Raw genomic sequence first — 23494 nt, 5'->3', positions numbered from 1 at the left:
TCAATTAGATGTCCGATTTGTCCGCCGCAATGTTGCAGTCCCTCTAAAAATCGCTGATCGCCGCCATTACTAGTAAAATAAATAAAAATTCCATAAAAATATCCCATAGTTTGTAGATGCTATAACGTTTGCGCAAACCAATCAATATTCACTTATTGGGATTTTTTTTTTACCAAAAATATGTAGCAGAATACATATTGGCCTAAATTGATAAAAAAAAAAAAATGTATTTATTGGCTGTGTTTTATAGCAGAAAGTAACAAATATTGTTTTTTTTTTTTTTTTTTTTTCAATCAAAATTGACGCTATTTTTTTGTTTATAGTGCAAAAAATAAAAACCGCAGAGGTGATCAAATACCACCAAAAGAAAGCTCTTTTTTGGGAAAAAGGGGGAAAAAAGGACAAACGTTTTATTGGGGTACAGTGTCACACGACCGTGCAATTGTCAGTTAACCACTTTAAGACTGGAAGATTTGACCACCTTCCTGACCAGGCCCTATTTTGCAATTTGGTACTGCGTTATTTTAACGGACAATTGCGTAGTCATGCGACGCTGTACCCAAACTAAATTTATGTCCTTTATTTCCCCACAAATGGAGCTTTCTTTTGGTGGTATGTGATCACCTGTGCGATTTTTATGTTTTGCGCTATAAACAAAAAAAAGAGCGACCATTTTATAAAAATAACTGCTATATAACATTCCCAAAAAAATTTAGAATTTTTTAACATTTTAGGCCAATTTGTTTTCTGCTACATATTTTTGGTAAAATAAATCACACAATAAGCATATTTTGATTAGTTTGCGCAAAATTTATCACGTTTACTAACTACGGGAAAGATTTATGTCATTTTTATTGTTTTTTTTTTTGTTTTTTTTTTACTAGTAATGGCGGCGATCTGCGATTTTTAGCGGGATTGCGGCCGACAGATCAGACCCCTAACTGACATTTTTGACACTTTTAGGGGGACCAGTGACATTACTACAGTAATCAGTGCTAACAATATGCACTGTTACTGTAATAATGACACTGGCAGGGAAGGGGTTAAACTGTTGGTGATCGAGGGGTTAAATGTAGCCTCATGCTTACTGACGTGTGTGTGGGGAGGGGGTTCTGTGACAGAGATTGCAGGTTCAGCTATGCTGAATCCTGTTATCTCCTGTCTGTCACTGAAAAGAACCGCCTGCTTTGTTCACATAAGCAGGCGGGTCTTCTCACCATTTCCACGACGATCGGGGGGGGGCGTCAATCGCCGCCTCTCCTCCCCCGGCCCGACTACCGCTGTGTTTAAACACAGCGGGAGCGCGCCGCCGGAATCACATGAACTCCAGCGACGTAGGTCTACGTCGCTGGACCCAGGAGAGCCGCAGTAAGATTACTGTGAGCAGTCGGCAAGTGGTTAAAGTAACAGTGCCGAATCACAAAAAATGGCCTGGTCATTAAAGGGATAAAACCTTCCAGTCCAGACGTGGTTAAACTCTGCATGTTATGTTAAATTTGCCACACTGCGATGCAAAACATCGCAGCTATGGCACTTTTGTCTCACCCAGGCGGCACCATGTCTGCTTCTAAGTGGGCGGTAAAAATGCAGATCAACTGCCTGTTTTTACCGCCATCCGCCCATATGAAGCGAGGTTAAAGCCTTTAGTGTGATAAGTCAGGGCACATGTGCACTTTAAGTTCCCAGGTCTGCACACCTTCCATGGCAGCTACAAGGCAGCTCTGCTCCACTGTGGATTTTTCATTTTGTTATATTATAGAGAATGCAACAGAAGGAGTTGGAAAATGTTTTAGCAGCAGGAAGAGTAAGACTTCAAGGTTGGTAGTAAAAGAAACAATAAGTATGTTGGTGACTTATTACTAGTAGAATCCCTAACTGATATAAGAAACTAATTTGTGACTAAGCCCATGAAACTCTCATTATTGAAATATTGGTCTAAGGGGGGTTGGTCCTTTAAACATGTTAGGAACTATACAATATGATCAGTTGATTTTATTATACTTTATATTATTTTTGGAAAAGCATTTCCCATGGCAATTGTCTAGGTAACTATAATGCAAATGCTTACACAATTACTGAATGGAAAATTTGCTGACTGCAAGTATAGAGCTGAAATGTGTGCATTACATTGAAAGTTTATCTTTTGCTGAAAAAAAAATGTATACTAAAATATATTTTTCTTTTGAAACTTTACTAAAGATAAACATATTGTGAGTATTTGTACGAACATTTGTATGAACATTTGTACAAAAATTCTCAGTGTATTCAATAGTTTTGGGAATGTCATGCAAAATTACTTCAAAATGTGGTGTCACAAGCTGTGTAAAGCATAAAACAACATTTAGTAAAGGTTCAATTGGAGTTTAAAAGAACCTGCATAAAAAAAAGATATATATATATATATTTATATATATACACCAAGTCACTCAGTGTATGTTTAAATCTACAGTGCATCCAGAAAGTATTCACAGTGCTTCACTTTTTCCATATTTTGTTATTTTACAGCCTTATTCCAAAATTGGTTAAACTAATTATTTTCCTCAAAATTCTACAAACAATACCCCATAATGACAACGTAAAAGACGTAGTTTTTTTTTAAAAATCACATGTACATAAGTATTCACAGCCTGTGCCATGACACTCAAAATTGAGCTCAGGTGCATCCTCTTTCTACTGATCACCCTTGAGATGTTCCTACGACGTGATTGGTGATTTACTTGAGGTAAATTTAGTTGATTGGACATGATTTGGAAAGGCACACACCTGTCTATTTAACGTCCACAGTTAACAGTGCATGTCGGAGCATAAACCAAGCCAAGAAGTCCAAAGAATTGTCTGTAGACCTCCGAGACAGGATTGTATCGAGGCACAGATCTGGGGAAGGGTACAGAAATATTTCTGCAGCATTAAAGGTCCCAATGAGCACAGTGGCCTCCGTCATCCCTAAGTAGAAGAAGTTTGGAACCATCAGGACTTTTCTTAGAGCGAGTCGCCTGGCCAAACTGAGCGATCGAAGAAGGGCCTTAGTCAGGGAGGTGACCAAGAACCCAATGGTTACTCTGACAGAGGTCCAGCGTTTCTTTCTGAAGGAGATTCTTCCAGAAAAACAACCATCTCTGCAGCACTCCGCCAATCATGCTTGTATGGTAGAGTGGCCAGACGGAAGTCACTCAGTAAAAGGCACATGACGGCCCGTCTGGAGTTTGCCAGAAGACACCCAGAGGACTCTCAGACCATGAGAAACCGTAATTCTCTGGTCTGATGAAACAAAGATTGAACACTTTGGGCTGAATAGTAAGCGTCATATCTGGAGGAAACCACGCACCGCTCATCACCTGGTCAATACCACCCCTGGAGTGAGGCATGGTGGTGGCAGCATCATGCTATGGGATTTTTTTCAGCAGCAGGAACTGGGAAATTAGTGAGTATCGAGGTAAAGATGAATGCAGCAATGTGTAGAGACATCCTTGTTGAAAACTTGCTCCAGAGCGCTCTGGACCTCAGACTGGGGTGAAGGTTCATCTTCCAACAGGACAACGACCCTAAGCACACAGCCAAGATAACAAAGGAGTAACTATGGGACAACTCTGTGAATGTCCTTGAGTGGCCCAGCCAGAGCCCAGACTTGAACCTGATTGAACATCTCTAGAGATATCTGAAAATGGCGGTGCACCGATGCTCCCCATCCAATCTGATGGAGCTTGAGAGGTCCTGCAAATAAGAATGGGAGAAACTGCCCAAAAATAGAATACTTCTGTACATGTGTTTTTGTTTTTTTATGGTTTTTAATAAATTTGCAAACATTTCAAACAAGCTTCCTTCATGTTGTCATTATGGGGTATTGTTGAATTGTGAGGAAAAAATAAATTTAATCAATAAGGTGTGGAAAAAGTGAAGTGCTGTGAATACTTTCCGGATGCACTGTATACTCCATTCCACATTCACTTTCTCGTTAAAATTATACATATATACTGTAAATAGATATATATATATATATATATATATATATATATATATATATATATATATATAGTGCTCAAAACAATTAAAGGAACACTTTTTAACCAGAGTATAGAATCCAGGAGACAGGCAGTTACCCTAGGAGAGCTGGCCAGGGGCATAGAAGGTCCTTAACCTATCAGCAGACCAGTGTCTGCTCCTTTGTGCAAGGAAGAACAAGATGAGCACTGCCAGAACCCTACAAAACGACCTCCAGCAGGCCACTGGTATGAATATCTCTGCACAAACAATCAGAAACAGACTTCATGAGGATGGCCTGAGGGCCTGGGGTCCTCTAGTGGGCCTTGTGCTCACTGCCTGGCACTGTGGAGCTTTCTTGGCATTTCCCATCGAACACCAAAGTTGGCAGGGCCGCCACTGGTGCCCTGCTTTTCACAGATGAGAGCCGGTTCACCCTGAGCACGTTACAGATGTGAAAGGGTCTGGAGAAGCTGTGGAGAATGTTATGCTGCTTGTAACATCGTTCAGCATGACTGGTTTGGTGATGGGTTAGTGATGGTCTGGGGAGGCATGTCCATAGAGGGACGCTCAAAACTGACTAGCCTGCTGCATAATTTTTTCACTTTGATTTTTGGGGTGTCTTTGAATTTAGCCCTCTGTAGGTTGATCATTTTCATTTCCATCAAACAATGTGGCATCCTTTCGTTCCTAACACATTACCCAGTCCATATCAGTATAGAATCCCAGCATGATATTTTTCTCCACTGAGATCTGATGTGTTTTCAAAGTGTTCCTTTAATTTTATTGAGCAGTGTGTATATATATATATATATATATATATATATATATATATATATGCACACAGTATCTCACAAAAGTGAGTACACCCCTATCATTTTTATAAATATTTTAGTATACATTTTCATGTGACAACACTGAAGAAATGACAGTTTGCTACAATGTAAAGTAGTGAGTGTACAGCTTGTATAAATTTGCTGTCCCCTCAAAATAACTCAACACACAGCCCTTAATGTATAAACCGCTGGCAACAAAAGTGAGTACACCCCTAAGTAAAAGTGTCCAAATTGGGCCCAATTAGCCATTTTCTCTCCCTGGTGTCATGTGACTCGTTGTTACAAGGTCTCAGGTGTGAATGGGAAGCAGGTGTGTTACATTTGGTGTTATCGCTCTCATCCTCCCATACTGGTCACTGGAAGTTCAACATGGCACGTCATGGCAAAGAACTCTCTGAGGATCTGGAAAAAAAAGAATTGTTGCCCCACATAAAGATGGCCTAGACTATAAGAAGATTGCCAAGACCCTGAAACTGAGCTGCAGCACAGTGAGCAAGACCATACAGCGGTTTAACAGGACAGGTTCCACTCAGAACAGGCCTCGCCATGGTCGAGCAAAGAAGTTGAGTGCACGTCCTCAGTGTCCTCTCGAGAGGTTGTCTTTGGGAAATTGACGAATGATTCCTGCCAGCTTTGCTGCAGAGGTTTAAGGGGTAGGGGGTCAGCCTGTCAGTGCTCAGACCATACGCCGCATACTGCATCAAATTGGTCTGCATGGCTGTCATCCTAGAAGGAAGCCTCTTCTAAAGATGACGACAAAGCCCGCAAACAGTTTGTTGAAGACAATCAGACTAAGGACATGGATTACTGGAACCATGTCCTGTTGTCTGAGAAGACCAAGATAAACTTATTTGGTTCAGATGGTGTCAAGCGTGTGTGGCGGCAACCAGACAAATGTGTACAAAGACAAATGTGTCAAGCATGGTGGTGTCATGGTCTGGGGCTGCATGAGTGCTGCCAGCACTGGGGAGCTACCGTTCATTGAGGGAACCATGAATGTCAACCTGTACTGTGAGATACTGAAGCAGAGCATGATCCCCTCTCTTTGGAGACTGGGAGGGCAGTATTCCAACATAACGACCCCAAAGACACCTCCAAGACAACCACTGTCTTGCTAAAGAAGCTGAGGGTAAAGGTAATGGACTGGCCAAGCATGTCTCCAGACCTAAATCCTATTGAGCATCTGTGGGGCATCCTTAAATGGAAGGTGGAGGAACGCAAGGTCTCTAACATCCACCAGCTCCGTGATGTCATCATAGAGAAGTGAAGGGGGACTCCAGTGGCAACCTGTGAAGCTTTGGTGAACTCCATGCCCAAGAGTGTTAAGGCAGTGCTGAAAAATAATGGTGGCCACACAAAATTCTGACACTTTGGGCCCAATTTGGACATGTTCACTTAGGGATGTACGTGTTGCAGGTAAGTAGTCTACGATGGCTACCTATAGCGCTTGCTATAATCAATTAATTCAATAAATATTTCAATAAATATTAGTATACCTAAATGTCATACATAAATTTCATAAGGTGATGATGGTGACAATATAATGGTAAATATAAATTATTCCATATATAAAATTCATATAAAATATTCCATAGAGTGACTATAGTGAAATATTAAAAAAAGGTAAAAAGTCCAAAAAATATTTCCAAAATATAAAATCCAATAAATAGTCCAAAATAAATAGTGAGTCTCTGGTGCAAACAGTGTTAATTCCAAACAATAGGCGCAGGTGCTCAGCATGGTGATTTCTCAATCCGTTGTGTAGTGCTCAATGTAACTTTTATTTTCACCGTGACAAATGGTAAGATTAACTCACTTGCCAAATAGCGTGGGTCATGTGTGCCTTATGGCACCAAGACCAAACCAAGCTTGGGTAGCCTTCTAGGCTATGGAGCAGTCTCCTCGTGGCTTGTTAAGGTTAGACAGGATGGCGGGCTCCCCCTCTCTCTCCTCTCACCTCAGGCCAGGTATAAGGGAAGACAAAAAAGGCTCCGGATAGTACTGTCAATTTGATAAATTTTATTTTCCAAAATAGGTAAAAATCATAATAGTACAAAGTCTTTAGAGTAATGTAAGCAAAAATATTATAAATAAAAGTTTGGCCAATTAAAAAGGCCGAAAACGGCCGCTCATGAGCGTGAATATCGGCGCAAACCGATTGCAGGCTAGCGAGCGGGAGAACTTCCGGATTGCCTTCCACCTGCGTACCACGTCCCGTACGCTGTGCATTCCAAACTTACGCATTTCGACACTTCCGGTGACGTCTTCGGAGATCTTAGGGGTGTACTCACTTTTTTTGCCAGCAGTTTAGACATTAATGGCTGTGTCTTGGGTTATTTTGAGGGGACAGCAAATTTACACTGTTATGCAAGCTGTGCACTCACTACTTGACATTGTAGCAAAGTGTCATTTCTTCAATGTTGTCACATGAAAATATTTACAAAAATGTTAGGGGTGTACTCACTTTTGTGAGATACTGTGTGTGTATGTGTATATATATATATATATATATCCTGCATGCTATTTTTTATACATACGCACACTATAAATAAGCTTCCTTGTGAGCTGGTGAAAAAAAAAAAAACATGTTCTGAGCTTTTTATTATCTATTTTGTTTGTTATACAATATGCAAGCAAAGTGTGATTTATACTTTATTTTAATTTTAAAATGTAATCCATGTGAAAAACATTAATTTAGACGACAGCATTATAAAACAGTAATGCATTTTTTTAATCAATATTTTTTCATTCATGATATGCATATTTTATTTTAAGTAGCTATAAATGATCAATTCCCATCTATAACCAATATGTTTAGTGCTCTATTTAAATACTCTGCCACAAGGACTTGCTCTCAATTTATACAAAGGGCAAAAATGTATTTTTAATGCAGCTCAAAGCCTAACTAAACAAAGAATTAAACACTGTGTTAATATGCATAATCCTTGATTCTACACTTTTAGCAGCCGACTGATGTTAGCAAGTGGATAGTAGACACATATAGAGACTTGTTTATCAGTGTTCTATTACTTTTAAAGAGTAACAAAACATTTTAAACAAAGTTTTCTTACTCTCTTTCCTTTACTTCCCTAAGAAAATGTGCCCGCCCTCAAATCTCTTTATTTACTTAGAGAAGGTAACTCTCCTGATTGTCCGCTTTAATTGGCTGTACTGTTTTGTGGTCAAGCAACACATCGCTATGCCTAAGCTTTGTCCCCTTTTTACATCATCTTCTGTGTTTTCAATGGCCCATTGACACCATTTTCTTTGGGTGGGGACATGCAAGGAGACAAATATGTTTCTTATTGCGTTTTCTCTTCGGAGAGTTATTTCATTTTCTGTATATTTTAATATTGTCCTTTTTTCCCCCCAAATAGAGATTTTTTTTGCTGGTATTTGATCACCTGTGCGATTTTTAATTTTTGAAAAAAAGAGCGACAATTTTAATAAAAAACATTATTTTTTACATTCTGATATATAACATTCCCCAAAAAAATTTAAAAAATCTAAATTTTTTAGCATTTTAGGCCAATTTATGCTACATATTTTTGGTAAAAAAAAAAATCACAATAAGCGTATTTTGATTGGTTTGCGCAAAAGTTATCGCGTTTACTAACTACGGGAAAGATTTGTCATTTTTATTGTTTATTTTTTTTTTACTAGTAATGGCGGCGATCTGCGATTTTTTTTTTTTTTTTTTTTTTGCGGGACTGCGACATTGCGGCGGACAGATCAGACCTCTAACTGACATTTTTGACACTTTTGGGGGTACCAGTGACATTACTACAGTAATCAGTGCACTGTTACTGTAATAATGACACTGGCAGGGAAGGGGTTAACTTTATTGGTGATTTTAATAATAAATAGTAAAAATAAGAAATTTCACCTTTTCAGTTTGACCAGTGATATTTTTTTACATATATTTGGCTGTTTGTTTTTTTTTCTGCAATTTGTCCAGTAAAGCTTTACCTCTAAAGCATTGGGAAATTCTTTAATAAAATCAAGGCAGTTTAACCCATTGCCACTTCCTCCCCCGACCCTTTAAGAGGATCTGAACATTAGAAGGCAGGTTTTCAGATCATGCGCCTGCTGTGATTGACAGATTGCTAGCTCCCAATCCTAGACAATGATCAGGAGGTGGCCGTGAAAGCTTAGTCACTATGCTGCGAGTGTGCAGTGAGCCCACTCTCAGAACAGAACACATGTGCTGTGGCTCGGCATTAATTTTTTGGGCTGGCAAGAACAAGTTAAAATTTTTGCTTGTTTTTTAACACTAGAGCCAGTTCACACAGGCGCGACCCGACTTGCCGGGGCGACCTGTGAAGTCACGGTGCACAACGCGCACCGCGACCTCGGAGCGGCCGGCACGAACTTCATATCATTGAAGTCAATGCAGGTCGCTCCAGGTCGCCCCAAAGAAGCTCAGGACCCTTTTTCTAAGTCGGAGCGACTTGTGTCGCTCCTATTAGAACGGGTCCTGTGCTACTCTATGGCAGGCGACCCACGGCGACTTGTCAGGCGACCAGGTTGCCTGACATGTCACCCCAGTGTGAACGGGGTAGACTACAAAAAAAATAACAAACAAAATGAATGAAAACAAAGTTAGTATGAACACTGTAGAAAAAAACTGAAGAGAGCAGGGAGTAGAAAGAGATAAATGAGCCTAGTAACAATGTCATAAAAATAGCCATCTGTTTGGTCTGAGTTTTACAAAGGCCAGAAGTTGTCAGTCTTTAAAGAACAATCATTACATTTTTTTTATGTTGTTCTGCTGCCCATGGGATAAAGTATATGTAGTACTTTGTCCTATGTAGTTAGGCGCTTCTTAAGTTTAGTTATAAGATCCGACATGGCCCCACTCCCTTTTCTCAATGGCTGATCCAACAACAGCTAGGAAAAGATGGATACATCATAACAGAATCTTGTCCCAGTTTACAGCACTTTCCCCAGACAAGAGGAATGCAAAGGGAAGGGTTGGTGTCAGTCTCTTGTCTCTCTGCATTCCACAGCTTGTCTGGGGAAAGTGCTCCGAGCAAAGGCAAGATGCCATTATGATGGGTCTGTCTCCCTCATATCTGTTGTCGAATTTGCCACAGGGGAGAAGAAAGGGGGCAGGTTTGACTTCATATATAGACATAGGAAGCACCTAGCTACATGGGACAAAGTACTAAGAAGTACTACCTTACTGGAATTGATGAGCTAATTTTGAGAGTTGCCCAAGGACAAGTGAAGAAAAAGGCATCTAACTGTGTTATTTCCCAGGAGCGTTCTTGGGGACAGTAGTTAAAGTGTAACTTTTCTTTTTAGTTTTGGATTGCCAGAACGCCTGACAGTTTTTATTGCTGTATATGTCCCCATTAAAGGGATTTTCTCTCACTTCCTTTTTTGGCTATGGGACAGGAAGTGAAGGAAAGTCTCCCCGATGGGACACAGAGGAAAAAATGACAGGGGTTATAACTCAACCTTACTCTAAAATGAAAAAAAAAAAATGGAGAGTTGGTAACCTCACTGTTTGGACCTATTGTGTACTTTCCTCGTCCTGTACATTTATGTACCCTGAAATGGCAATTTCATCTCATAGTCATGGTTCATTTCTTTGACATTGACAATAAGTGCATGACATCTAGAACATCATTGAACTGCTATTTGTGACATGATTATATGCAAGGAAAAAAAACATCTGTAAGATTTTGCACATTTTTTCATACTTTGAGTATATATAAAGACAATTTGCTAAGGATTTCTACCTAGTGGCACTCAACTGGCCTAATATTTGAACGTGACATTTATAAATGGAGTTCTTGTCAATACTGTGTATTGAGTTTTTCTACTGCGATGCATAATTTTCTCCTAAGGCACTCATAATTGCACATATCAGATTTTCATTGGGTGGCAGCATTTTTGGAGACGTTTTGAAGTAGCTTTGAAGATTTTGTAAGGGAGCTTGCAGTGCAAGAGGCAGCCATGTTAACTGTGCTTTAACCCATAGCAGCCAGTCAGAACTAGGATGACTTTTGTCATATACCTTAAAATAAAGACCTGCTTGGTTTATTGCCTTATTGCAGTTTGAACTTCCCCATTGTTCTCTGCATGGTCTTAGTTCAGTATGACAATGCAAAGCACAAATAAGTTTGGCAAAGTGTGGCAATCCATATTAATCAGATTTTGGGGAACTGAAGTCAGATAATTTCTGATTTGTTTCTGTGGGTTTGCTTTGCCTTATTAAGCAAACTACTATTGTATGTTACAAATGTTCAGTCTGATCCCTGCTGTTGTGAAAATATGGAACATTAGCTACAATTACTGGTCACTCAACCTGTTCCCTACTGTGCTATAGCCAAAAAAAGGCTACAGCACAGTTCACCAGTCCTTTGGACACAGCTGATCACAGATAGGGTTAAAGGGCCAATCACAGCAGCACTTTACCATGTGATCAGCTGTGTCCAATCAGAGCTGTATACATGTTAACAGACTTGCCTGTTATTCACATTTCTTTCCTCACACTCTGTCTCTGTGTGAGGAAAGGAGAGCCGATAACCACAAAGCCTGACAGGGCACAGTGAGTACATTGTTTACAATGATAATCGGGGCACTGATCATCAGTGCAGCTTATCTGTGCCACCTATCAATGCCCATTAGTGATGCCTATCAATGCCCCTTATTGTTGCCTATCAGTGCTTATTAGTGCAGCCTCGTCAGTGCCTCCTCATCAGTGCAGTTTCACCAGTGCAACTTATCTGTGCCCATTGGTGTCACCTCGTCAGTGCAGTCGCATCAGTGCCCATCAGTGTAACATCAGCCTCATTAGTGCCTATTAGTGAAGCAGAAAAATTACTTGTTTGCAAAATGTTATAAGAGAAACTAAGAAAGCCGTTTTTTTTTTTTTTCAAAATCTTAAGTCTATTTTCATTTGTTTAGCAAAAAAAACACTGTGGTGATTATATACCACCAAAAGAAAGCTCATGTTTTTAATTTGGGTACAGTGTGTCATAGCCCTGTAGTTGTCATTCAAAGTTTGACAGCACTGAAAGCTGAAAATTGGCCTGAGCAGGAAGCGGGGTGAAAGTGCCCGGTATTGAAGTGGTTAAGATTGTAGCTTTGGTAAATTTTATACTTGAAATGATTTTATGAGCTGAAAATCAACACAATTTGCATTGCACAAGATAAGGCACCATTAGTGCTCCATGCACAACACTTATTTTTCTGAATGGTCACTTTAGAAATGTATGATGTAATAGTAGCTATATGTAGATTTGTAGGTTTCAAAGTTAACACTGTGTAAATCTACACTGTTGTCATGTTAGTTATCTATGTTATTTAACTAAGAAACCTTTTTTATTTTTTAGCTCGCAAGCAGGAAATCATCAAAGTTACAGAACAGCTAATTGAAGCTATTAATAATGGAGATTTTGAGGCCTATACGTAAGTGATATAATGCACAAAACTTTTCAACTACATTTTGGATTTATTCTGTAAAGATTTATTGTTCTCAAAGTGTAACTAAAGGCAAAACTTGTTCTTTTTTTGGATAGCGTAAGAGAGGATTGTACCCATGGCAGTTTTTTTTTTTTTTCTTTACCATTTGCGTCCCACTGGTGTGATTTCCCTTCACTTCCTGTCCCATAAGCCAAACAGGAAGTGAGAGGAAAACCCTCCAAGTAAGGGAATCCCCATGTGTCACCAGAACTAGTGTCCTTTTTGGAAGATTTCCCCTCTATTAGTGTTCTGATGTCAACTTGATGTCTGATGTGAAGTACGGAGGGGAGATTTAAATAAAGAAGAGGGACGGGGAAAGGAGGGTTAGGGGAAAGAATGGGGGAGGGGGGAGGGGAAAAATGGTAGAGGGAAAAGGATCAGGGGAGGGAAAGAATTAAAGGGGGTAAAAGCAGATCCAAGAGCCCCATGGATGTTTGTGGTTGACCTGAAATGACCAAGCCAAGCAAATCATACAAAGCTGGGGGGGGGGGGGATTCGCAAGGGCATAAAGGAAGGTGCACTAACCCCACATATAATCCAGGTGGAAGAGAGATGGCCATATGCAGCTGGTAGTGCTTTAACAGGAACTGCTGCACATCACCCTGGAGATCTAAAATAAATAGGTCTCGATCATGCTAAGGTAAGTCTGAATCACCATCCAAGAATAATGAATAGTAGCCGATGTGTGACAAGGGAATTGTGCATGAGCGGCCGCTTACCTGAGTGTCCAATATTTTAAATGTCCCCTGGCAGACATCCACCACAGTGATAGGCAAATAGTGCCCAACTCGGTGACCGTGATCCACGGCGACCGCACTCACACATCGCCCGGTCTGATCGTGCACACGCATGCAAATCACAACGTGTCCAAAGGATCAAAGGAGCCCGAGCCACAACTAGCACAGGTGAGGGGGGGCTCGAGTGACACGCCCCCACCTGAAAATTTCCATGTTTGCCCAGAAAGGGAGGAAAAGGGGGCTCAGCCAGTGTAATTGTCTCATGTGTGAGGACGCCTTAAAGCAGCAGTGCCCCCAAAGGTTAACAAATTCTAGGATCACTATGTACAATGTGGAAGTATGCTAGAATGTCAGCGTGTAACCAGATCAACATTATACAAAGAATATTCATACATTAATAGCCCCCTGTTAATCTGTAATAAATGTACAATCTGAACAACATCAGGCAGCATCAATACCAAGGAGAGTCAATATATCAATCAAACAAAAGGAAGCCAATATCAAAGTTTCAATAACAATTATCTACAAGAATGGTTTGTAAGAGGCCCGGTGGTGTGGTGGCATTGAGCCTCTCAATCCACAGGGTCTCAAATTGTAAGATGACCCTGTCCCAATTTCTGCCCTTGAATCCTGAGGGTCGACTTCAAGAACCAGAAATTTTACCACCTGGGGATTAAATCTATGGTATAGGCCAATGTGACTGTCTATGGTGGTTATTTCCAGTTGGTAGAGTAAAATAAATGGTTGCCAAACCATTGACAGAGCTCCCGGATGGTTTTCCCCATGTAGAAGGCATTACAATTACAAATCATCAAATATTTAACCTTTTGTGCTGCAGTTGGCAGGGGTGCGTGGTGAAAATAATTCACCATTAGCTAATCTGTAAGTGGTGCCCTCAAATACCCAAGGACAGCGTGGGCGTTGTCCACACCCGGAGGTGCCGCATTGGTCTGATGGAGAGCATCTTCTATAAGTCTAATTGGTCTCATTGCTAATTAGTCGCATCCTAAAGGAGATGTCTCTACGAAAAAACAGTCCGGGGGTTGTTCTGATGTACTTATTAAGGATGTGGTGGTCAGCTAACAGTTGCCAATGATCAGATAAAATTGTTCAAAGTTGGTGGTGGTGAGCTCAGAATTTATTAATGATCCTGTGTCTGATTGCCTGGGTTTTTAGGGTCATACAACAAGGAAGTTCTGGTATGGGCCAGAGCTCGATTAAATGCCTTCCTCAAATTAGTTCACGAATAGCCCCTAAGAGGTGTTTGTGTAACAAATTTTCCTGTATACGGGAATCTCTTTCCAAATACTGCCCATAAGGAACACTGCAGACAAGAGGTTTTGAGTGTGCGCTAGAAGCATGTATGTAACAGTGTGTTACCGGCTGTGGTTTTATATATTTTATATAAGCCAGTACCAAATGTACTGTCTGGATGTCTGTTGTTCATCAAATCCAAAAAGGAGATCTGTTTATTATATTAACTAGAGCCTGTCCATACAAGGAACAGGTCATCGATAAACCTGCACCAGGAGAGGACATAGTGGAGATATGGTACAAATGCAGCCTCCGAAAATACCTGTCTTTCCAAGCCCCCAAGGTAGAGATTCGCATAAGAGGGCACATATGAGGTCCCCATAGCTACACCTTTGGTTTGAAAATAAATGTTGTTCCATAAACACAAAATAACTTCTAGTCAGTATAAATTGTAGTAGTTTTAAAATGAAGTCGTTTAAGACCCAAGTTAATTGATCCTGCTTCATCAGAAAGGATTTGACAATCCGGACTGACCACTCGTGGGGGATACCCGAGTACAAAGCTTCGATATAACCAGCCACGAGCAGGGCGTCTAGGAGGACCTGAATCCCCTCGATGTGCTTGAGAAGATCAGTGGTGTCCGAATATAAGATGGTAGGCATAAAAGATGGGGCATGAGCAAGGCATTGACGAAATTGCTGGCATTCTCTGTTAGCGAGCCAAAACCCAAGGTGACCCAAGGTTTTTATGGGTTTTGGGTAGGGTGTAAAAAGTTGGAGTACATGGAGACTTGATATTGAGATAATTTAGTGTACCCCAATCAATTACCCCCCCCCCCAGAAGGCACCCACACATAGTTCTCAGAATTCACTAATATTCTTTTGTACCACCACAGAGGAAATTGTTTCATACCAAGTTTGGTTATTGAGTACATCATAGCACATAGATTGATACTGAGCATGGGAAATAAGGACGATATTGCCGCCCTTATCAGACGGTTTTATGATAATGTCAGTCAGTCTTTGTAGCTGCCTACGTGCTCATATTTTGTTTGGGGTAAGGTTGGTCGGGATGTCCTGCCATTGCTGACATTTAAGGTCCTTGATGGAGTGATGTAGAAATGCCCAGATGGCCGGGCAGGTCAACAAATCCAGAAAATTCCATGATCTATGTTTAAAGCTTTTTGGAGTCATAGATTCGGATTAAGGTTGATTGTTGGGAGTCGTGTTTGAAAACACCACCTCCTAAGAGTCACTATGGGTAGGGGATGAATCCTCCTCTAAAGCCCCCTCCTTGTATAATAACATGAGGTCTCGGGAGGTGCGGAACTCCTCCATCGTAAAGTGCTTGGTCCATTCCATTCCTCTAGGTGAATCTGTTATCGGTCCTTATAAAAGATAAATTTGAATGTTAGATTCCGTGCAAATAAATAGAGGTTTTTGATAGTCTTGGTCATATTAAGTGAGTCTAATGGGCAAAAACCTAGGCCCAATTGCAAAACAGTTAATCTTGCAATAATTCAGTGGATGTGAGGTTCATAATATTTAACTTTTTGGAGTCGTCAGAGTGCTCGGGAGAGGGGGTGTGAGAACGACTGCTCTGTTGTTTCTTGGATCGGGTGTTGTGGAGTCTAAGAAAATCATTGTTGGTCAGTTGTGTTTTTGGAGCTAGAATAGATGATCCCACAATTTTGGGAATTACATTGTGAAGTGTGGAAGAAGATAAAAAAGCACCACCACCTGAGGCCTGATTCTCTAAAAGGAACGGCCCTCCCTGTGCATGTGTCTGTTTATGTGGTTTAGTGGATTTTTTACCCTTTTTGGATTCCGCTGGTAAAGTACCACAACCAAACCGTGACCTCCTACGTGAGAAATAAGACGCTTGTGAACCAGTGAGTCGTGAGCCCATCTGTTGAGAAAAAGAGGAAGAAAGTGATGAGTCATATTTGGTTGCATCTATAGTAATAGTTTGGCCCTGGGATAATCCATCTCGTGGGGGTCCCCCCCTTCCAGGGTTCCTCCAAGTTCATTTATATGGGTACTCCTCTGAGAATGCAAGTTTATCCTTGATAAACTCGGTTTGTTTTTTTTAGCAATGATCTCTTTATTCGGGTTCACCTCACACCTCAGGTTATTGCACCTTCCTTTGTACCCTTGCGAATCTTCCTCCCCCACCCCCCCAGCTTTGTATGATTTGGTTGGTTATTTTAGGTTTGCTGCATATAAACATCTATAGGGGTCTTGGATCTGTTTTTAACCCCATTTCTTCCCCCCCACTCCTCCTTTTCCCTCTCCCTTTCTTTCCCCTTCTCCCCGCAATCCTCCTTTCCCCTTCTCCTCCCCAACCCTCCTTTCCCCTTCCTCCCCCCGTTTCCCTCTCTTTCCTCTCCTTCCCTTCCCCCCCTCTTTCTTCCTTTTCTCCCCTCCCCCCCCTTCTTTTTCCCTCCACTCCATTTTCCTCCCTTTTCCCCTCCCTTTTACTTTTTTTCTTACTGTACACATTTCATACCCCTTTTTCTTATCCCTTTCATTGCTTCTCCCCCTTCCCCATTTTTCCTTCTCTGTGGGTTCCCCTTTTTCTTTCTCTGTGGGTTCCCCTTTTTCTCTCTCTTCCTCCCCCTTTCTCCTCTTTCTTTCTTTTTCTTTTTTCACATGGTTATGAGCCCTCCCTTTCTTAGATATTTATAGTTGCTACCCAGCATCCACTTATCCACTCGTATATGTCCCCCATGCCCGCCGTAGGGGGAAGTATTGGCAGTGCCACTGTCACTGTCTTGACTTTGCTTTGTGTGTTGCTCCACATTGGTAAGCTTTGGTGCTTTTCCCTTTCCCCCACCCATCAATCTTACTTATCATACCTTATTATGGAAGAAGCAGTAGAAATCCGTGAAAGATGTAGAGGAGTATTTGTCCACTGAGGATCCACTATACCTCTTGTCTCCACTTCAGAGTACACAAAGTATTAGTGAAACACATGTATGGACAGACTGTATTTTAATTTTGACTTGAACATTGGAATTTATGTTCCTTCCTGTATCTGGATATTTTGTTTTTATGTTTTTGTATACATAATCAATCCTGTTTTACTTTGATAAAGTGACCATTTAAATTGTAGGATATTACTTTGCCATCTCTTTTTAGTGAACAGAAAGTCAACATTTCAGTTCAAATTTAATACTCGTACATTGTGTTTTTAAAAATAAGTGCCAGTACATTTTGGAATATGTCCAGTAACTTGTTAATGTATTTACAGGAAGATCTGTGATCCTGGCCTTACTTCATTTGAGCCCGAAGCTCTAGGAAACCTTGTAGAAGGAATGGATTTCCATCGGTTTTACTTTGAAAATGGTAGGATATATATTTTACAGCTTACCCATCTTTCATTCGGATGTTTTAAAAGAAAATGTTGCTGCATCTTCTAAAGCACTCCAGGAGCATTAGTTGGTCTTCATGTAAATGTGGAGATGAATAAAACTAATGGGAAGTAAATAAAAAAAAAGAATTGACGTAGTAAATTCTGTCATTCAGAACTCAAATTAGTGTAGAGGCCCTATGATCAGTAAAATCTTACTTACATTGTAGGTATAGGTAAGAACCTATTGTGAAGAAAAAATAAGCAACCTGTTATCGCTCATATACCGGTATGTTATGTTCATTTATAAATCCATTTTGCAAATCTAAAAAGTAAATTGTGGGCTTTTTTTTCTGGTTTGCTATAATTATAGTAGATAAGCATGAGAAGGAATGTTGTTGAATGTTTATAGCCTTATTAAATTAGCTTTTGCTGGCATTTTTAATAAAAAGGCAAGTACTGTATAACACCTTGGATTCTGCTTTTAGCATCTAGCTTTTTTTATGTTCTGCCGGCTATGAATGCATAAAAACACTTGTCATGATAACATCTAGCTAAACACTTGAGTATCATTCACAGCATAAATAGGTGACCTTTAGCATTCTCCCCCTAGAGTTCATCAGTCATGGCTGAGTATGAAGACACTGAGCATCAAAAACTTGCTGTACCTAAACCTCTGAATCGCATATTGTAAACAATTAAACAGGTCTTCAGCTATGTGTGTTTTTCTATTTTTTCTTATGTGTTTTTTTTTCTTTACTCTTAGCTTTATCCAAGAGCAATAAGCCTATCCATACTATCATACTTAATCCTCATGTCCATTTGATTGGGGAAGATGCTGCTTGTATAGCCTATATCCGTTTGACACAGTACATGGATTCCACAGGATTGCCAAAGACTATGCAGTCTGAAGAGACCAGAGTGTGGCATCGTCGTGATGGAAAGTGGCAGAATGTACATTTTCACCGCTCTGGGTCACCTACAATACCTAAGTAAGGCAGGTTACAGTTTAGTAGATTAATTTAATAAATGTGCTTCTAGGACATACTGTAGCTGATAAAAGTATTAGACATCACAACCGATGACAGATTTTGGAAGTTTCTTGCACATCCAACAATTTATCTTCTATTCTTTGCCTAAAGCTCATATTTAACACATCACATTAAATGTGCTTTTTACAGTAACAGATGGTGCTTATGCTTGCATATTTTTCATTTTTGTTTTTACATTACTTTTGTGTTCTGTAGTTTGATAGTTCATATCTGGATTATTTTATTTGGAGGTTGTCTTGCATGTTTAAGGTCAGGGTAGTGACCATGCTTAAACTGCAGTAAAACATGGTCAGTTGTCACTAACTCAAGTAATATCACTGTGTGATGAATTGTCCCTGATTGTCATGGGCTCCACAATCACAAGGCCTGTAGATCCTTTGATAAAGAAACATGTAGTTTTATATAATCCTGTTACTGAAGTTCACTTAGTAGTCCATGTCTATAATATAAACCCGCAGACTTTTTTTGCCATCTGTATCTAGATATTTGATATGCATATAATTCTCACCAACACATAGATACAAAAATACAGTGGGTACGGAAAGTATTCAGACCCCCTTAAATTTTTAACTCTTTGTTATATTGCAGCCATTTGCTAAAATCATTTAAGTTCATTCTTCTTCCTCATGAATGTACACATAGCACCCCATACTGACAGAAAAACACAGAATTGTTGACATTGTTGCAGATTTATTAAAAAAGAAAAACTGAAATATCACATGGTCCTAAGTATTCAGACCCTTTGCTGTGACACTCATATATTTAACTCAGGTGCTTTCCATTTCTTCTGATCATCCTTGAGATGGTTCTACACCTTCATTTGAGTCCAGCTGTGTTTGATTATACTGATTGGACTTGATTAGGAAAGCCACACACCTGTCTATATAAGACCTTCCAGATCACAATGCATGTCAGAGCAAATGAGAATCATGAGGTCAAAGGAACTGCCTGAAGAGCTCAGAGACAGAATTGTGGCAAGGCACAGATCTGGCCAAGGTTACAAAAAGATTTCTGCTGCACTTAAGGTTCCTAAGAGCACAGTGGCCTCCATAATCCTCAAATGGAAGACGTTTGGGACGACCAGAACCTTCCTAGAGCTGGCCGTCCGGCCAAACTGAGCTATCGGGGGAGAAGAGCCTTGGTGAGAGAGGTAAAGAAGAACCCAATCACTGTGGCTGAGCTCCAGAGATGCAGTCAGGAGATGGGAGAAAGTTGTAGAAAGTCAACCATCACTGCAGCCCTCCACCAGTCGGGGCTTTATGGCAGAGTGGCCCAACGGAAGCCTCTCCTCAGTGTAAGACACATGAAAGCCCGCATGGAGTTTGCTAAAAAACACCTGAAGGACTCCAAGATGGTGAGAAATAAGATTCTCTGGTCTGATGAGACCAAAATAGAACTTTTTGGCCTTAATTCTAAGCAGTATGTGTGGAGAAAACCAGGCACTGCTCATCACCTGTCCAATACAGTCCCAACAGTGAAGCATGGTGGTGGCAGCATCATGCTGTGGGGGTGTTTTTCAGCTGCAGGGACAGGACGACTGGTTGCAATCGAGGGAAAGATGAATGCGGCCAAGTACAGGGATATCCTGGACAAAAACCTCCAGAGTGCTCTGGACCTCAGAATGGGCCGAAGGTTTACCTTCCAACAAGACAATGACCCTAAGCACACAGCTAAAATAACGAAGGAGTGGCTTCACAACAACTCCGTGACTGTTCTTGAATGGCCCAGCCAGAGTCCTGACTTAAACCCAATTGAGCATCTTTGGAGAGACCTAAAAAATGGCTGTCCACCAACGTTTACCATCCAACCTGACAGAACTGGAGAGGATCTGCAAGGAGGAATGGCAGAGGATCCCCAAATCCAGGTGTGAAAGACTTGTTGCATCTTTCCCAAAAAGACTCCTGGCTGTATTAGATCAAAAGGGGGCTTCTACTAAATACTGAGCAAATAGTCTGAATACTTAGGACCATGTGATATTTCAGTTTTTCTTTTTTAATAAATCTGCAACAATGTCAGCAATTCTGTGTTTTTCTGTCAGTATGGGGTGCTATGTGTACATTCATGAGGAAGAAGAATGAACTTAAATGATTTTAGCAAATGGCTGCAATATAACAAAGAGTGAAAAATTTAATGGGGGTCTGAATATTTTTCGTACCCACTGTATATCTGTTTTTACAGCCCCAATTTCAAAAGACCATATTTTATTCACAATTGAAAATAGAAAACATATCAAATGTTTAAATTAAGAAAATATAACATTTTAATAAAAAATGAAGGTACATTTTGAAAGTGATGGTAGTAATACATCTTAAAAAGTTGTGACATGGCAACAAAAAGCTGGTATTAACAAGGTAGAGCTGGAATAACATTTTTCAATTAATCAGGTTAATTGTCAACAGGTCAGTAACATGATCTGTGAACACTGTTTACCATGCCATCCAAAAATGCAAGTTAAAGCTTGATCATGCAAAGAAGCCATATCTGAACATGATGTAGAAACACCTTATTTGGGCCAAAGCTCCTTTAACCATTTCTGGGGCGGAAGAATTTGCTCCCTTAACTACCTCCCACCCGGGCCATAGTACATATACGGCCGGGCGGGAGTCTCGTCCTTCTGAATGGACGTTCCGGAACGTCCTTCAGAAGGAGAGAGATCGCGCCGCCGCGGGCACGCGCAGCGGCGCGATCTCGATGTGCCTGTGTCCCTCGGACACAGAGCAACATCATTCGGCAGGAGGGCCCTGTGATTGGCCCTCCTGATCACATGACGGCTGTGTCCAATCACAGCCGTCATGTAATGTAAATAGAGCCGTTGTAACAGCTTCGATCTCTTCTCCTCCTGACAGATCCTGTCAGTGAGGAGAAGAGGGATGATCGGTGCTGCTGCGGGGGTGATCAGTGAGTATTTCTAATTACTCACTGATCACAGGGGGGGTCTGTGCTGGTAATCAGAACATTGATTACCAGTGCAGCCCTGGGGGGGGGGGGAGGGGTGCCACTAAGGGGTGCAGGGATGCCAACCCATGACCACCAGGGATGCCCACTATGGCCACCAGGGATGGCAAGCAGGGCTCAGAGAGCCCCCCAGTGCCCTCCCTATCAGTGTTGCCCACCAATGCCATCTATCAGTGCTGCCCACCAGTGCCGTTATTGCCATCTATCAGTTCCACCCACCAGTGCCCATTATTGCCCACCAGTGCTGCCTATCAGTGCCCCCCATCAGTGCCACCCATCAGTGCCGATCAGTGCCACCCATCAGTGCCGATCATTGCCGCCCATCAGTGCCGCCAATCAGTGCCCATCAGTGCTGCCTATCAGTGCCCATCAGCGCTGCCTATCAGTGCCCACCAACGCTGCATATCAGTGCTATCTATCAGTGCCACATATCAGTGCCCATCAGTGCTGCATATCAGTGCTGCATATCAGTGCCACCCCATCAGTGCCACCCCATCAGTGTCTCCTCATCAGTGCCTGTCAGTGCGGCATCATCAGTGCTTATCAGTGCAGGAAAAAAACATATCTATTTACAAAATTTTATAACCTAAACAAAAAAACTTTTTTTTATTTTTCAAACTTTTCAGTCTTTTTTTATTTGTGCACCAAAAAAGAAAAAACCTAACGGTGATCAAATGCCACCAAAAGAAAGCTCTATTTGTGGGGAAAAAATGACACAAATTTGGTTTAGGTACAGCATTGCATGACCGCGCAATTGTCATTCAAATTTCAACAGCGCTAAAAGCTGAAAATTGGTCTGGGAAGGAAGGGGGTTTAAGTGCCCTGTATTGAGGTGGTTAATGACCAGGCCATTTTTTTCGATTTGGCACTGCTTTACTTTAAGGGACAACTGCGCGACGCTGTACCTAAATAAAAATGATTTCCTTTTTTTCCCACAAATAGAGCTTTCGTTTGGTGGTGTTTGATCACCTGTGCGATTTTTATTTTTTGGGCTTTAAATACAAAAAAGAGCGACAATTCTGAAATATATATATATATTTCACATTCTGCTATATAACATTCCCCCCAAAAAATTTAAAAATCAAATGTTGTTAAAATTTTAAGGCCAATTTGTTTTCTGCTACATATTTTTGGTAAAAAAAATCGCAACAAGCGTGTTTTGATTGGTTTGTGCAAAAGTTATCGCATCTACTAACTACGGGAAAGATTTATGTAATTTTTTTAAATTTTTTTTTACTAGTAATGGCAGTGATCAGCGATTTTTAGCGGGACTGCAATCTGCGGACAGATCGGACCCCTAACTGACATTTTTGGGGGGACCAGTGACATTACTACAGTAATCAGTGCTAAAAATATGCACTGTTACTGTAATAATGACACTGGAAGGGGAGGGGTTAACACAGTGAGTGATCAAGGGGTTAAATGTAAGCCTAGGGGAGTGTTTCTAACTGTAGGGGGGATGAACTTTTGAAATGATCACAGAGACCTGTGATCCTATATAGAATGGTCACAGGCGCTCTGTGATCATTCCAGAGAGAAGAATGGTCAGCTGTGTTTAAATAGCTGACTGTCCTCTCTCAGTGGGGAGCGATCGCGGATGGCCGGCGGCAATCGGAGCCGCCAGCCCCATGCATCGGTGTCCCCACTGCCAAGTGGGGGCAGGAGCATGCCCCTGGCAGCATGCGTGCTCGCCTCCTAGCAGCAGGCGCTTGACCGATGTAGGGCTACGTCGGTTCGCACAGGAGGGGCTGCCTGCCGCAGTATATCTGTGGCGGGCAGTCTGGAACAGGTTAAAATTGTCTGTTGCAAAGTGTAAAACTGTTCGGTGGATAGTAAAATCAAAATTTGACATTCT

The 23494-nt window shown here is 41.1% G+C and overlaps 1 protein-coding gene across 9 annotated transcripts in view; it reads left to right on the top strand.

Moving 5' to 3' along the window:
- Window positions 1–23494, top strand: part of CAMK2D (calcium/calmodulin dependent protein kinase II delta) — a 446499-nt gene that overhangs the window by 407907 nt on the left and 15098 nt on the right. For all 9 annotated transcript variants that reach the window (XM_082254334.1, XM_082254332.1, XM_082254339.1 and 6 more), the window contains 3 exons: window positions 12161–12236; window positions 17534–17628; window positions 18399–18624. In XM_082254334.1, coding sequence (XP_082110460.1) covers window positions 12161–12236; window positions 17534–17628; window positions 18399–18624 — 397 coding nt within the window. The remainder of the gene's footprint in view (window positions 1–12160; window positions 12237–17533; window positions 17629–18398; window positions 18625–23494) is intronic.

This window comes from Pelophylax lessonae (assembly GCF_965119305.1).
Source record: "Pelophylax lessonae genome assembly, chromosome: 1".
Lineage (NCBI taxonomy): Eukaryota > Metazoa > Chordata > Amphibia > Anura > Ranidae > Pelophylax > Pelophylax lessonae.
This window is presented reverse-complemented; position numbering and strand designations above follow the sequence as displayed.